This window comes from Corvus brachyrhynchos, unplaced genomic scaffold, assembly GCF_000691975.1.
Source record: "Corvus brachyrhynchos isolate BGI_N302 unplaced genomic scaffold, ASM69197v1 scaffold28, whole genome shotgun sequence".
NCBI lineage: Eukaryota > Metazoa > Chordata > Aves > Passeriformes > Corvidae > Corvus > Corvus brachyrhynchos.
This window is the reverse complement of record NW_008246058.1, coordinates 5,472,496-5,486,368: the sequence shown is the minus strand read 5'-3', so window position 1 is coordinate 5,486,368 and position 13,873 is coordinate 5,472,496. Positions and strand designations below refer to the sequence as shown.

The following is a 13,873-nucleotide window of genomic DNA, read 5'->3' as shown; positions in this document are numbered from 1 at the left end:
CTCGGCGGGGGCGGCAGCGGGACCGGCCCTCCGGCCGCCCCGGTTCGCTCCCCTCGGGCCGGGACCGCGGATGGGTTTCCCGGGGCTGTTTGAGTTGTCGAGGGCTTTGAGCCACGCTCTGCCCCCGACCCAAAAAGGCACCACGGAGAGTTACACCAGGTTTCGACTGTGCGCGTGTTACGCGTCCTCTATAAACTCCTACGAGTATGTTCAATGTCATGTGTGTTCGACCTCACTGGTGTACACAGGGCTGAGGACCTTTGAGCTGAGGTTGGGTATGAAGCTCTGCAGTGCCACTGATTAGTGGGAGATAAGAAACAACAACAAAAAAGGTTTGGTAGAACTAGTCTGATTTTGGTGGCTTTTTTTTTTTTTAGTGGTCAGAGCAGAATACTGCTTGGGTCCCAGCCTGTGAGCTGGATCCCACCCCACAAGCTGTAAAACTGTACTTGAGAAAGAAACTCGAAACACAAGTCTGGGCACTAAATCAGGCCCAGAGTCAGTAGGGACAAAAGGTTAATTTGGTTGGCCAACCAATTGTACATCTGACAGCCAAGCTGAAGTAGACAGGTGTAATGTGAAGGAAGTAGCACAACAATGGGTGCTAAGATTAGCAGTCTCTACAGTACAGTTCTAAATTTATTTTTAAGGAACCCTGCAAGTTTGCACATTCAGAATACTGAAAACATTTCATGTGTCCCTGTTTTTTGTTTAACAGACACTTTCTGCTATCCCTTTTGCTTCCTCACTGCCCATCACTCTCTGGTCACCAAGTGACAGACTTGCACCTGCAGCTTGTGAAACTAGAGAAAGTTTGGTTCTTCACAGGTTCTAAAAAAGGAACCCTAGAGAACAACTTGAACACTAATACATAAACCCATGGGAGCTTTGAACTGAGACTAGCAATGCATCTTTACATATGTGCTGCTACAGTGTAACGCCAGAGAGGAGCCAACTAATTTTATAGCAGGCATCTTTTGAAAGGTATCTCTTCTCCAACCTTGATACAAAAGAAAGTTCTCTGAATCTGAAAATGTAACCTCTGACTTCCTGGTTGTAAATGTGTAGAATTTAAACAGGAAAGAACTAACTTTTTTGGAAATTGATTTTAGTCGTCGCTATTCAGCAGCTTGGATTATGAAGTTAAATCATTCTGTAATAAACAAACATACGTAGATGACAATTGTGATTCACCCCATTTATCCTTTTTTATTAAGAGGCAAGATTTGCAGGAAGAAATAGTACTGTTCCTGAGGCCAAGAGTTGATTAAACCAGGGAAGTCTTAGAGTACATAAATTCTCCATCAGGCCATCCCTAGCACAGTGTCCCTACCACTCATTTGCTGTGAACAGTCTGCTGAAATGAAAATTGGCACTGCTGAATTCTTCTCCAAGTTATGATGATTCTGGAAAGCTGTACATTTTTCTAGTTTTTACAGCATAGTCTACAACTCACCTTATTCTGTATTCTAGTTTTCTCTCTCACTTTATTGGTTTGTGTCCTCTTTCAGCTTGGTATTACAAATACATTGAAAAATGGGTGTCGTTTTGTCTCCTTTCTGTATCTCATCTGATTAGGACTACAAAACTAAACAGTAGGAGATTGAATCCAAATCTGAAGTACATCCTTTTTGTGCTAACTTGTGTGTATAGAAAAAGATTTATGTGTGTGTGAACCATATTTTCACATTTCCTGTATTTTGCTCAAAATTAGAGTAAGGCTAAAATTTTCAGCAGCAGCACACAAGTCACCTGGGTTTGTATTTCAAGACTATTTTAAGAGCTTTTAGGAATTTCAGAGTGGCTTTGTCTTTTCGCCACTTAGTGCTTATCATTTCTGAGAGAAGGACTTGGGCTCTCTGAGTACTTTTGAAGTGTCTCCTTTTGGTTCCTAAGAGTCATTTGATTATGTGTAACATGTGATATCAGTTCTTAGGCAGAAAGGACTGAGTAAAAGTTATCTCTCAGTTTATTCTCTGTATTCCTTTCCTTGCAGCTGTTCGGAACAATAGTCTGGATTTTGGTTGCCTCTACCCGAGTTCCACTGCCACTGCTGCAGGGATGGGTAATGTTTGTGGCGGTGACTGCATGGTTCCTCTCCATTGTGTTCCTCTCTGTGTTCCTCTTTGGTTATGCAAATAGAATTGCTGTCAACTGGAACCAGGCGGTAAGATTTTTTCTTTATTTAAGGATTGCCTTTGTTTTATAAACTGAAAATGATTTAATGAGAAGTGTTGATCCCAAGTCTTAACACCTGGCCTTCTGTTTTAGCACAAAGCTTTTCAAACAGAGGAATTCAAAACTGGAAAAAGAAAGAATAGGGTTACAGAGGTGACAGAGGAAATCCAGGACCTGTTTTATGATGGAGGCTGAAGGAGCTTTTGAAGCTGTTTGAAGGAGTACACTTGTCCTGAGCACATAAAATGCGTGAGCAGCAGGAAGAGAACTAGTTAAACAAGGCGTGACAACAAATTGGTTTAAATGGCCAGAAATTACTGTGAACTGGAAATCAGAAAATACTTTCTGGCTATTAGAGAAGTGGTAGTAACACCTTGTGCATAATGGGATGTAGAAAGATACATCTAATATTGTAAAGGAAAGGATGCATTTATGATCATACTGTGTGATGTGGTTGTCTGAGATAGCACAGACTGGACTTCAGCAGCCCTCCAGTTCCTAAGAAATCTACTGGTGACTTTTGGGTCGATTGCTCAAAGCTAGGGCAGCAATGGTGAATGGCTGTTAGACCTTAGGTGGTGAAAGACAGAATAACCTGCAGTATGATATAGCTTAACGTCTTAGTAGGAGACATAACATCTTCATCTTTCTTAGAGGAAGCTTGGTGAGACTACAGATCTAATTATTCTTTGCTGAGCATTTCATTTTGAAGACAAAGCCTGAATCTTGCTGTAATTGATTGTTATTGCTTGTGCCAGTAGTTCTCAACGGCTGTAGCTTCCTGTTAAAAAAAGGAAGTTGTTTGTATTACTTTTTGCCAACCACATTGATTCCTCAGGTTATTGACTGGTAATTTACATGCTCCTTTGTTGTCATGAATTGTTTTTTACTTTGAGTTTTTAGCACTCAAGTAGTTGAGCATGAGATGATATCACACTCTCTTATATTACTGGAAGTGAATAATAAGAGGTGGCAAAACTTTGATCAGAATTCATAATTTAAAAAAAAATTCCTCCAAAAGGACTGCAACTTCTAAACTACTGAAGTCTGTCTGTCTGTAACTGCTGATCACCTTCACCTTCTTCCTGTGCAGCTTAGTTTTCCTATTGGCACTTTCCTTGATCATAGCTGGAATTGCATGCTTCAGTATAAACATCTGTAGAGATTTATCTGTTCAGGTAATTCATGGACAGGCCCTTAAAAGTTCCTTAAAGCAAATCATAAAACTTCATGAGTTTGGAGCTCTGATAATTTCAAAGCCCATCAGTGCTAACAGACTGGATTCTATTAAAAACAAACTTTATCACTTTGATAGTGAGTAAACATACATGCAGCATCAGCTTTCCAGCACAATACAGGCAGTAATTAAGCTAATAATCAGTTACAATCACAGAGGCCTTTACAGGGATTTATGCTGCAACATCCTCACAAATTATGATGCAACAAAGCCCTTGAGCATGTGCATAAGTAAAGTAAATTAATAGTGTCCTGGGTTTCATTGAAACTGTTTGCCAGTTTACAATCATGCATCTATTTAAGAGTTGTTGGATAAGGACAAAGCCTTTTATAGATTGAAAATGCTATACAAATTTCATCTTATAGCAATTGTGTGTGTGTTACACATTGGCTACTTGATACTGTCAGTGATTTGTTGTACTGTTAATTTTGTCCCCTTGTATATAATAAATTGCTGGAAAATTTTCTGTGTCAGGAAATGGGTACATGACTTGTATAAAAACTGCATCTGTAATTTCATCTAAAAAGCTGTCATAACTCAGTCAACATCTTAAAAAAATGCAGAAGGAATCCTTTTATTTCTAACTTGGTAGCTGAAACCCAGCCCCTTCCAGCTGTCAACAAAAATAAGAGAAGACACTTTACCACTATTTTCAGGTACCCAAATGTTTTGTAACTTGTTGGCAGTAAAGTCTTTAGCAGGACTTCACAAGTAGGGGTTTTTTTACCTTCTCTTGCAAATAAATAATTAATTACTGGAAACACTAAAACTATTTTTGTTACTATAAATGCAGTCCTGCATTTAGTAATACCTTTAGTATACTTGTAAGTGTATCTGCTAATACTAATAGAGATATTTAAAAAATGATATGGTACACAGTGGAAAAGATGGACCTTATGGAGCTCCATCACTCAGTACATCAGTGTATTAAACCTGATGGTTGACTGTACTGCCCTTTACAGCCTGACTCACAACACACTCATTTGCAAAACTAGATGTGAACTAACTTATCATGCTGCTCTGATAATGTTTTGCATACACTTTTGTTGAGGTTTCAATGATTATACAAGTGTGGAGGCAAGGGAGAGTTAGGCACTATGATAACAATTAGTAAAACCCAAAAATAGTCCCTCATAAGATCTTGGGGTTTTTGGTCACAGAAACCATAGCCACGTAAATGTGAAACCTTACTGATGCTACAGAGCTTCACTATAATTACTGCCAGGAGAAGGAAGTTAGAGGGCTTGGCAGTAGACTGAAGGAAATGAAAAAGTGTTTCCCGAAAAATATCTCTCCTGTATGCAGTCGGTCCTGATCTAAGTGGAATGGGGAACTGCAGTAGCAGCTTATATCATAACTTACCAAAACTGACTAGGGAGGTGTGATTTAAGTAGCTTCAGCTGTGACCAAATATGGAACAAGTAATAAGTTTGAAAAGAAAGGTCTTTCCATTAAAAGGAAATCTCACATCTATGAAGAAACTGCATTTCCCTGTCCAGAGAAATGCAGCACACTCTCACTTTGCTCTCAGGCAGGCAGTATGTAAGGATGTCACACAGTGGTTTCTAGTGCGGGCAAGTGCTGTCTGCTGAACACACATAAAGTATCCTGGGTTCTCACTCCAGGCATACTGGTAGTCCTTTGCACTCAAGTGAAGTTAAAGTTCATAAAGGATTCATTAGTACTGGAGTTAGCCTGCATATCATAGATATCATCAAAAAGCGTACATATACTTGTGTATATATTTTTTAAACTGTGTCTGTGGCTTTTGCAGACCTTCACAGGTATAGGCACAAAGTATGGATCAAGAATTGAGTGCAGTGCAAATATCAGCTTTTCAGACTGAATAACAGAAGGAGATGTTGGGAGAATACTTTAGACATTTTAAAACTGTACTGGAACATGCCTTAGATCTTTCTGCTGGAACACTGGACTCTGAAATAGGACCTGCAAAGGCCCCAGACCTTTTTTATGTGTGTCAGTAATGGAACGCAGAAATGAGAGTTAGGAATTTAAACCTTTTGTTCAGTTAGCATTCATCATAGAGGAGGGCATTGCCTAGAGAGGGCCAGGAGAGAAGCATATTTGAAGTAAATCCTAAAACCTGTCCTCTCAAGCCTTGGACATTTTATTCCACAGTGTCATGAAGAACTGTCAAGTTACTGACTGTTGGGTAGAGCCAAGTCAGAGAGAGTTGTGGATATACCTCAATTCTTGGATCTCATTGTATTGGGAAGTTGGACATTTCAGCTGTGTCAAAGCTGAGGTATTTCTGGGCATTTAGAAAAGCAAAATTTAAGCATGGAGGGAAGATATTTGAAGCTTTGTTTACAGCTGAGAAGGGACTTACGGGACTGCAAGATTGTATTGTACTGCTTGAACTGTGATAAAGTTGGCGTGTATATGTCTTCTTTTTTATCTGTCTGAAGGGAGACTTCTGTAAACTCCAGTAACTTTAAAGGTGGTCTAAAATGTCAGCATGTGTACATAAAGAGGAGCATGTGCCTCTTAATTTGAAAGAATATAAAGTTTGGGGAGAGGGAGAGCTGCCCTTTATCACTAATAATGTTAGTGAGTTGCTTATAATTGCAAGAAGCTGTGAAAACATGTCCAGGTTAAGCTCTCAGATGGATTTAACACTGCTTATCTAAAGTTAGTGTTATCAGCTCTTGTTTCATGTTTCAGTGTTGGATTTCATTTGTACTGAGATGAGAAGAATTAGATACGTATTGGAGCCCAGACTGATCCTGTTGTTTGCTTTTTAGGATTTTATTTTCCATGGGGCTACTTTTGTCTTTTATTTTGGAGCATTTCTTCTGCAAGCAGCAACTACATCTCTGCATCACTTACCCCGCAAATTCAACTCCACCACACAAGAGAGTATTCTAAGTGGTCGTGAATATAACATAAGCATAGCAGCCTCGGTATGTGTTTCATATATTTGTATCAGGGGAACAGAAGTCTGTAGCAAGCACTTGTAGCCCGCCATTCAACTTGGGAATTTAACAGCACACTGGAATAGAAAGTGGAGCTGTGAGAGAAAGAATTGCCTTTGAGAGCAGCAAATAGTACCTAACAGCAACATGCAAAAATATTGTATAAGCTAATGCTAATGTGATAGCTACTCTTCAATATAGCAAAGAGTTGCTACTCTTCACTGTAGCATTTTAAATATATGATCACTACACTTAAAATTTTTAGACAAGGTATTTTGTAAAGCAGTTTTGATTATTAGAAGAAAAAGATAACAACTGAGCCTTTAGCAGAGGATGAGGTATGAAATTCACACCAGTGCTCAGAACTTTAGTTGCCTTTTTTATACCCTTTAGATAGTCCTGAACGTGCCATGGAGATAAAAAAATTTGGACTAGGTCTTTGTGAAGCTCCACATGCGTACTTACTACATCAGACATAAAAGTCATTTGTCAGAACCCTGCTGTCTCATTGCAATTATTAGAGTGCTTTCCTTGATAGCCTAAGCTCAGAATGCATTTTTCTCACTGTAGTTGCTTCATCACTGAATCAATGTATTTGGTGATGTGGGTGTGCATAGCTGAATCAGAAAATATACCAGGCTTTAGTTTTCACCCTGGCTGGACTCTTCAGGGCCGAGTAGAGGTGTGGCAGGTAGGCTTAAGTTAAAGAACTGAAACCACTGCTCTTAATTTTTTGTTCCGTCCAGAGACTTGCCTACCAGGGAACTGTGTATATTTATTAAGCTTCTAAACCCTCTGTGGTTATCTGTTGTCCTTAAAACTCTGTGCACCATAAATTTTGCACAGTAAGCACCTTCAGTTCATCTTAAGATAAAAACAGATGTCTGTAAGGTGTAAGGTTCACATTCTGTCTGCAGGAGCAGAATAGAAAGGAGAAGCCTTTTGCTTTGGCAAGCCAGTCCCTGAAGAGGTGAAGTGGGCATGTCAGTGTCCCAAGGCCAGAGTTCCTCACGTCACCCACCTGCCAGTAACACACTCAAGCGCATCTAATTCCCTGGGTGGCCATGTGGCACAAGGACAGAGGTGGTGTCCCAGCTGTGCCTGAACTAAAGGAGGTTCTTTATCCAAAGCAAATATCTCAAATTCTACCCTTAAGTGTACCTTTAGTGTGTTCAGATCCCACTGAATATATGGTCACTTGAGTCATTTTGTCTGACAACAGAATACTGGGCACTCCAAGAAACCATTCTCTGCTTAGATACTATTTTTTTTAAGGGAGAATTCAGTTCTTCAAGCCCCTCAAATCCCTGTCAAGATGGGGGAGGAGAAGACTCTTTTGTAACTTGCCTCAGTATCTTAATTAAGAGACGCTGGAAAACAGTGAATAAGATAAATGTAGTCTCTAGCGTCTTTTCAGGTTTTTTTGCAAAAGTGTATATTTAGGAAGTCAAAACATACAGAAATTTTTTTTTTAAATCTTTTAAGTACTTCATTTCAACAGTCCTGTGAGCTACATGACAAAAAGAAGAAAGGTTGCTAACATTCTGTCTTTTAGAATGACTTTTATATACCATGATTAGAAATACATGTATGTTCATTTTTTACAGATGATGGTTCTATGTAGCATTCAAAACTTTAATTAGTCAAATTAACACTTGTATGTAAAGCAAAGGATGATTGAATTAGTATATTAGGAGAGACAGAATTCATTGTTAGCACTGGACAATCTGAGAAATGTTTTTTCAGAAATTCAGTTTCTCATTTCTTCTGTCCAGTGTACATTACATACTCGCTTTCATTGTGGCACGATTCAAATCCATCCAATTCAGTTCTTGAGCAAGAGCAACTTCCCTGGCATTCCTTGGGAAGTTGTTTTAAAGGCTGGATATCTGGTCAAGGAGGCCAGCTGTGGAGTTGTTTCTGTATTCCTGCAAGTAAAAGAGTTCTGCTGTTTAGAGGGATGTCTTCTTTGATGTTTGCTGCGGTAAAGGCACTCAGGTGGAAACATCTGAGATTGATGTTTGATCAGTCTAGATAAGAGAACTGAAATACACAGTGTACATACACCTGTTTACTTTGTACTGTAACTTACACAGAAATTCTATTTCATATTCTATTTCTAAATGTCTGCTGAAGTAAGCAAGTGAAAAGTAGTAACATGAGGTATTAATAAAATGGGGTTATAACAGAGAACTTCCTGAGAAAACTTCAGAGGATCCCAAACCTAACTTTACCTTATTAAGCATTTTGGTTGGGGGAAGTACCTTTTGAATCACTTGTCTTCCTATATTCATTTAGAATAGAAAAATATTGTAGAACAATATGTGTGATTCACTTTTTTCTTCTTTTTTTTTTTTCTCTGCTCCTCCTCTAGATTTTTGCCTTTGCAACAGCTGTTTGTTATGGTTGCAGCACAGCCCTGGCATTAAGGAGATGGAGGCTAAATAACAGTTGAAGAGAGGTTAATACCCACGTGTTCCACTTCAGATCAAATTAAGTGCTACTTGTCTGTTTTACTGTAATTTAATTCCAAAAAGACTTCTTTTTTTCCTTTTTAAAATTTGTTCTAAATGCAAGTAACCCCTAATCAGGATTTCCTCAACAGAAAACAGGTTTCCATCTCTTCCATTTCTAATATTTACTTTCACTGTGTACACATTGTAAGTGTACTTATTGTAGGGTATTAGAGAGTTTAGGAATAAACTAAAAGAGGTATGTCATTACAGACAACAGAATTCCAGTGCTACACCAGAAGAGGAAGAAAATGGAAACTAAGCCAAGATGTTAACTGCACAGGCAGCTAAAAATCTCCCCCCTTGTTAAATCTTGGGATTAAATGCTTTGCAGCATTACAGTGCACTCCACACAGGTAGAGCCTTGAGGCTCCTGGTAGAGTCATGGGTGTTCTGTGTGCTGCCCTTTGCATGATCAGAACCCAAGCTGACTTTGAAATTCCAACTTAGTATATATATATATATGTTATTAACTTTGATGTACAGAGAAAGTATTTTAAAAAACCATCCAGTGAAATCTTTTTATACTCTCTTATAGCTATGTCTAGCTAGGGTCACCTGATCCTTAAAGCTTACTGTGTTCCATACTAGATGAAAACTGGGACTGTCAATCAGTAGTTTGTTAGTTTTAGGAATTTAGCTTAATCAGATCTATTTATACTACAAAACAAAACAGTGCATTTGTGTTGTGTGTGTATATACATGGTATGTTTTTGTTTAACAGGAATTTTTGCACTGTTTAACTTAGTTGGACTACAGCTTTGTTCTTGCTACTTCAAGTGCTGCATTTGTTAGGTATTATGTGAGTCAATATAATTTGAATGGAATGTTACCAAATAGTGAATAATGTCTGACCTCAATTCTTGTACTGTGTTATTTGATGCATTCTAAACCTGCAGTGTTGTAAAGGTGTTTTTATTTGGACAGATGCCTGTGCAACCTCTTACTGAAATCAGTGGAATGCAAAGCAGTCCGCCCACTATGGAGTTTGCTTTTCGCATGAATGATGTTTAATTGAGTCTTTCTTGAATATCCTGGTGTATGATGACATGTGATATTATATATAGAAAATTGATTTAGCAAAACTAAATGATAGCTCCCTGACACTCATGTCATTTTGCACATGGTGAAGCTTTTTGTTATTTTACTAGTAAATAATTTTTGTTTTTGTGAATAGTGCCAAAAAGATAAGCTGGGACAATAAAAGCTCCCTGTCATTTGTAAAACAACTTGTTCACTACATCTTGCCAGTGTACCTGATTATTCTGCAGAGACCAGCAGTGGTTGTGTAAGGGAAGACAGGATTTCCTTCATTCCCAAGCCACTCTTCTCCTTGAGCCAACAAGGGTGTCTGCCATGGAGGTTACTTTATCAAACTTGTCAGGTACAAGGATCTCTGAGGGGCACCCACCCTCAGCAGTGCCCTGCTGACCCAGGGCAGATTCTTGTGAGTTACACAGCAGTGAGCAGCACCCTTCTGACTATGGAACCACTCAGTTGTCCTGAATTACTACAATGGGATGTTGTCATATATCTGTTTCCTGAAAGTTTTTTCAAATCTTGCAAAGCTTTTGTACTCTGGCTGATTTTTGTCCCCCCTAATTCTCTAATTGCATTGAAACTTTTTGTGAACGTTTTATCTAGAGCCATATACTTTTAAAAATACTTTGTATTGTATAAAATACATTTACACTGGAGTATATGGATGAAAGTATATAACAAAGACTTACGCTAAGCAGCATTAAAGTTACTTAATATATTTATGGCAGTAGTCTGGTTACTAATTTTGTCTTTGGAAATTATCAAAAAAACTACCTTGCAACTCTGACTCGCCTGATGCTAGACATACAAAATTGAGGCTAAGATTTCATGAGAAGGCACGGTTGCATTGGGGCTAGTTTCACATATATTTTACTAGTTTCACAGCTAGCTTGCCATGTGACACTGCATGAATATTGGTAAGAAGAGTAAAGTCAGTTACAACATTTCAAACAGATGCTGATCTTTGGTTTGGTTTCTCCTGTATCCTGCAACCTGTCTGTGTCCTGCACACCACAGACTGTGCATGCCACAGCTGCAGTCTCTGCAGCCAGCTGTGATCATGGAGGGCAGATCTTAATGTTTTGCCTTTTGTATGTATGAATCCCACATATGGAGTCAATTAAAGAGCTGTCCAGGCTTAGTTGGCATTTGTATCTAACCACCCAAGTTCAAACCTGAGGTGTAAGACTCATGATTGGTGAGTGCTATTCAAGGTTCTTAATCTACTAGTGGAAGTCCAGATAGCAGAGTGTGGTTAGCATAGCATGGAAACTGTTTGCAGAGTGAGGAAAGTCTGAACTTTCCCTCTTAAGTATCAAAGACAAACAAAGGACAGAGAAGAGATAAAGGTAAAAACTACAGTAATGAAGAACAATTTTCACAGCAAAAATGGAGTGAAAGAATAGAATTTTTATGTTAGTATGGACTGAGTTTTGCTGTACTTTGAGGAAGATCTATGGACAGTCAAACCGGAACATGCAGTTATGCTCTTTCAAAAAACAAGGAAAGAAGTCAGTAGTTAATTTTGTATTACATTATACTGGGAGCCAAAAAGGTAGGTGTGACTTAGAAATGGTATGTGCATGCTGTATATATGCAAATACTGATATGGTAATAATATGTAATCCTTGTGATAGATACTCCAGGGAAAATGTGCAAGCTGGTTCTAAATAATCTTTCTTCCTTGTAAGAAAATTCCTCCAAGCCTATGACCTTGAAGGACACAAGCTTAGACCTCTCCAAAGAATGGAAGGCATAGGGAGGACCCAGGGAAATAATTTATCTCAATTAATTTAAGGTGAAAGGACCAGGATGACAGATGCTAGTGTTTTCATCAAACATCTCTATTTGATGTGAAGCTGCAGTGCAGCAGTATCTAAGGTACCATGCAGGTATCCCTACTCTTAGAATGTATTTCATGGTGTTTTGGATAGCACTGTTTGGTAGCTGCTGGTAAATAAGAAGGAGCCTCAAAGGAGACTTTCCTTCAAAGGGTGCAGAGATAAGAAATGGTTATTGCAGTTATTCTCTTTCTAAAGAGAAATGAAAGAGCACATGTTAGAAAGCTAAAATTTTGTTAAAATTTTGGCAGAAAATATGCACAGCACATGCTTCCCAGAAGTTCTGACTCTGCTTCTGCCTTGCTGAAGGTCTGGAAATAATCCAAAATTACACAGGTCCTGTAGGATTATTGATCTGCACAGGATCAGTCTGTTCAGACTCTCATCATTTCTCTGGCTGTGTACATTGGTTTATAACCCCTGACATGAGTAACGTTGTACTGCTGTAAAATGCTGCCTTAAAACAGAGGTGTAAACCACAGCTCTTAAAAGAGAGAGGCAGAACCAGTGACTACACAAACCTGTGCCCTTCATAAAAATAAAAGAAAAACCACTGGATAATCACTAGATCTGTGTCTTCTCTTTCACTTCCAAAACCAGCTGATAATGCTGACTCCCATTGCGCTTCCTCTAATTGTAGTTTTGCATTTGCTTTATAACTTTAAAGGATTTTGACATTCATGATTTCTCCATATGCATTTCAAAATATGTTAAGAGAGCTTAAAACTCTTAAAATTTGTTTGTTCCATTTTTATCTAGACACTGTGAAATTGGTCTCTGAACAAAAGTGTCCTGATCATTTCATGCTCCTCTTCCAGGCTGCCCAAGTTGTACAGAAAGGCTTCCCAGGTTTTTGTCTAAAGATAACAGTGAACCATCAGTTCTCAGACTGAGATGCAAATAGAACATTGCTCTTGTCAATCTTACAAAAAGAACAACTTGAAAGTGAGAGCATGTTGTCTTTCTTTCTTAGTTGTATTTGTACAATTGGTCATGACACAGTAGTCTTTGTTGAGACACAGAGAAAACCAGAAAGAAAAAAACCAGAAGAAAAAGCAAATCTTACGTACTAAAATTAGTAAACAGCAATGGAAAATTTAATTTTTTTTTTAAGAGGCTGAATTCAGCATGACTGTTCTCTTTTCTCCCACTTTCTTTTGCTCAGTTATGGTGTTTATCTAAACACCCTTATAACCTGACCAGCTCAGAAATTACTGTATTTATCCTCAAGGTGCTCCTGTAAAGAAGGTAAGTGCTATTCCCATTTCACAGGTGGAAAACTTGGACACAGAGACACTGAAAGACAACTTGGTTGCCAGAGGCCTCTCACAGAAGGTCTGAGTGGAGCAGGAAGAGGAAACCTGGCTTGTCAAGTGAGAGTTTCTTGGTGCCTTGCCCAGCAGCCTCTACTGCTGCCCACTGTGGGCTGGAAGGAAGCACTGTAGTGTGGGTTGTATGTGACCTGACCTCAGTCCTGTCTCTGTCATGGTGGTATTACTCTGGCAATTAGTTACATGGGGTTAAAATGTAGAATGACTGTGGAGGATTATGAGTCAAAGGCAGGTCTAATGTGCCAAATTGGCATTCCTAGATCAAACATCATAGTGTCTGGGTGTTCGAACAAATTTTGGTTATCCAATTGTAAAATAGACTACATGGAGTTCTGTTTGAGGTGTTGATCTACCTTCTGCATCTTAAGAGAGGATAAAGGTGCTGAGGAATCTGTAGGTTTCAGATGCTCCCTGCTACACAACATGCTTGAGCCCTAAATCCCTGGTGCTAGCAGAATGCTACTTGCCTTGAGCCTGCCAGGACACAGCACCTTTCAGTTCAGAAACCTGAGCTAAGTATTGGCAACTAACCTGTCAGACTACCTTTCAGGGGAACACAATGATCAAACTAGGTTATGTCTAGGTGTGGTTTTAACATCTTTCTTGCCATGGGATAATTGCAAATGTCGGTAAAGATTCTGGAGATTGTGGACAATATCTTCATGCGCTTATGTCCAGAGTTACTGTGCCTGGCTACAGAGAGGCTCTTAAGCAAGGACTGAACCCTGTGGATCCATACAGGGTTTGATTATGGTTGCAGCATTATTAGCAATCTTAAAAGAATGACTGCAGATTT

The 13,873-nt window shown here is 38.9% G+C and overlaps 1 protein-coding gene across 1 annotated transcript; it reads left to right on the top strand.

Moving 5' to 3' along the window:
* The first annotated feature begins 70 nt into the window (after window positions 1-70).
* MAL2 (mal, T-cell differentiation protein 2) lies at window positions 71-10,632 on the top strand. Its single transcript, XM_017746053.1, has 4 exons — window positions 71-220; window positions 1,997-2,167; window positions 6,181-6,339; window positions 8,726-10,632. The coding sequence occupies exons 1-4, from the start codon at window positions 71-73 to the stop codon at window positions 8,804-8,806; spliced, it is 561 nt and encodes a 186-aa protein (XP_017601542.1). The 3' UTR covers window positions 8,807-10,632.
* Window positions 10,633-13,873: the final 3,241 nt, after the last annotated feature.

Bases quoted from the DNA above. Each gene is read 5' to 3' on its own strand.
- MAL2 (XM_017746053.1), top strand. From the start codon at position 71: ATGGGTTTCCCGGGGCTGTTTGAGTTGTCGAGGGCTTTGAGCCACGCT. The intron at 221-1,996 runs GTGTGTTCGACC...CTTTCCTTGCAG, and splicing joins ACGAGTATGTTCAATGTCAT to CTGTTCGGAACAATAGTCTG. The intron at 6,340-8,725 runs GTATGTGTTTCA...CTCCTCCTCTAG, and splicing joins ACATAAGCATAGCAGCCTCG to ATTTTTGCCTTTGCAACAGC.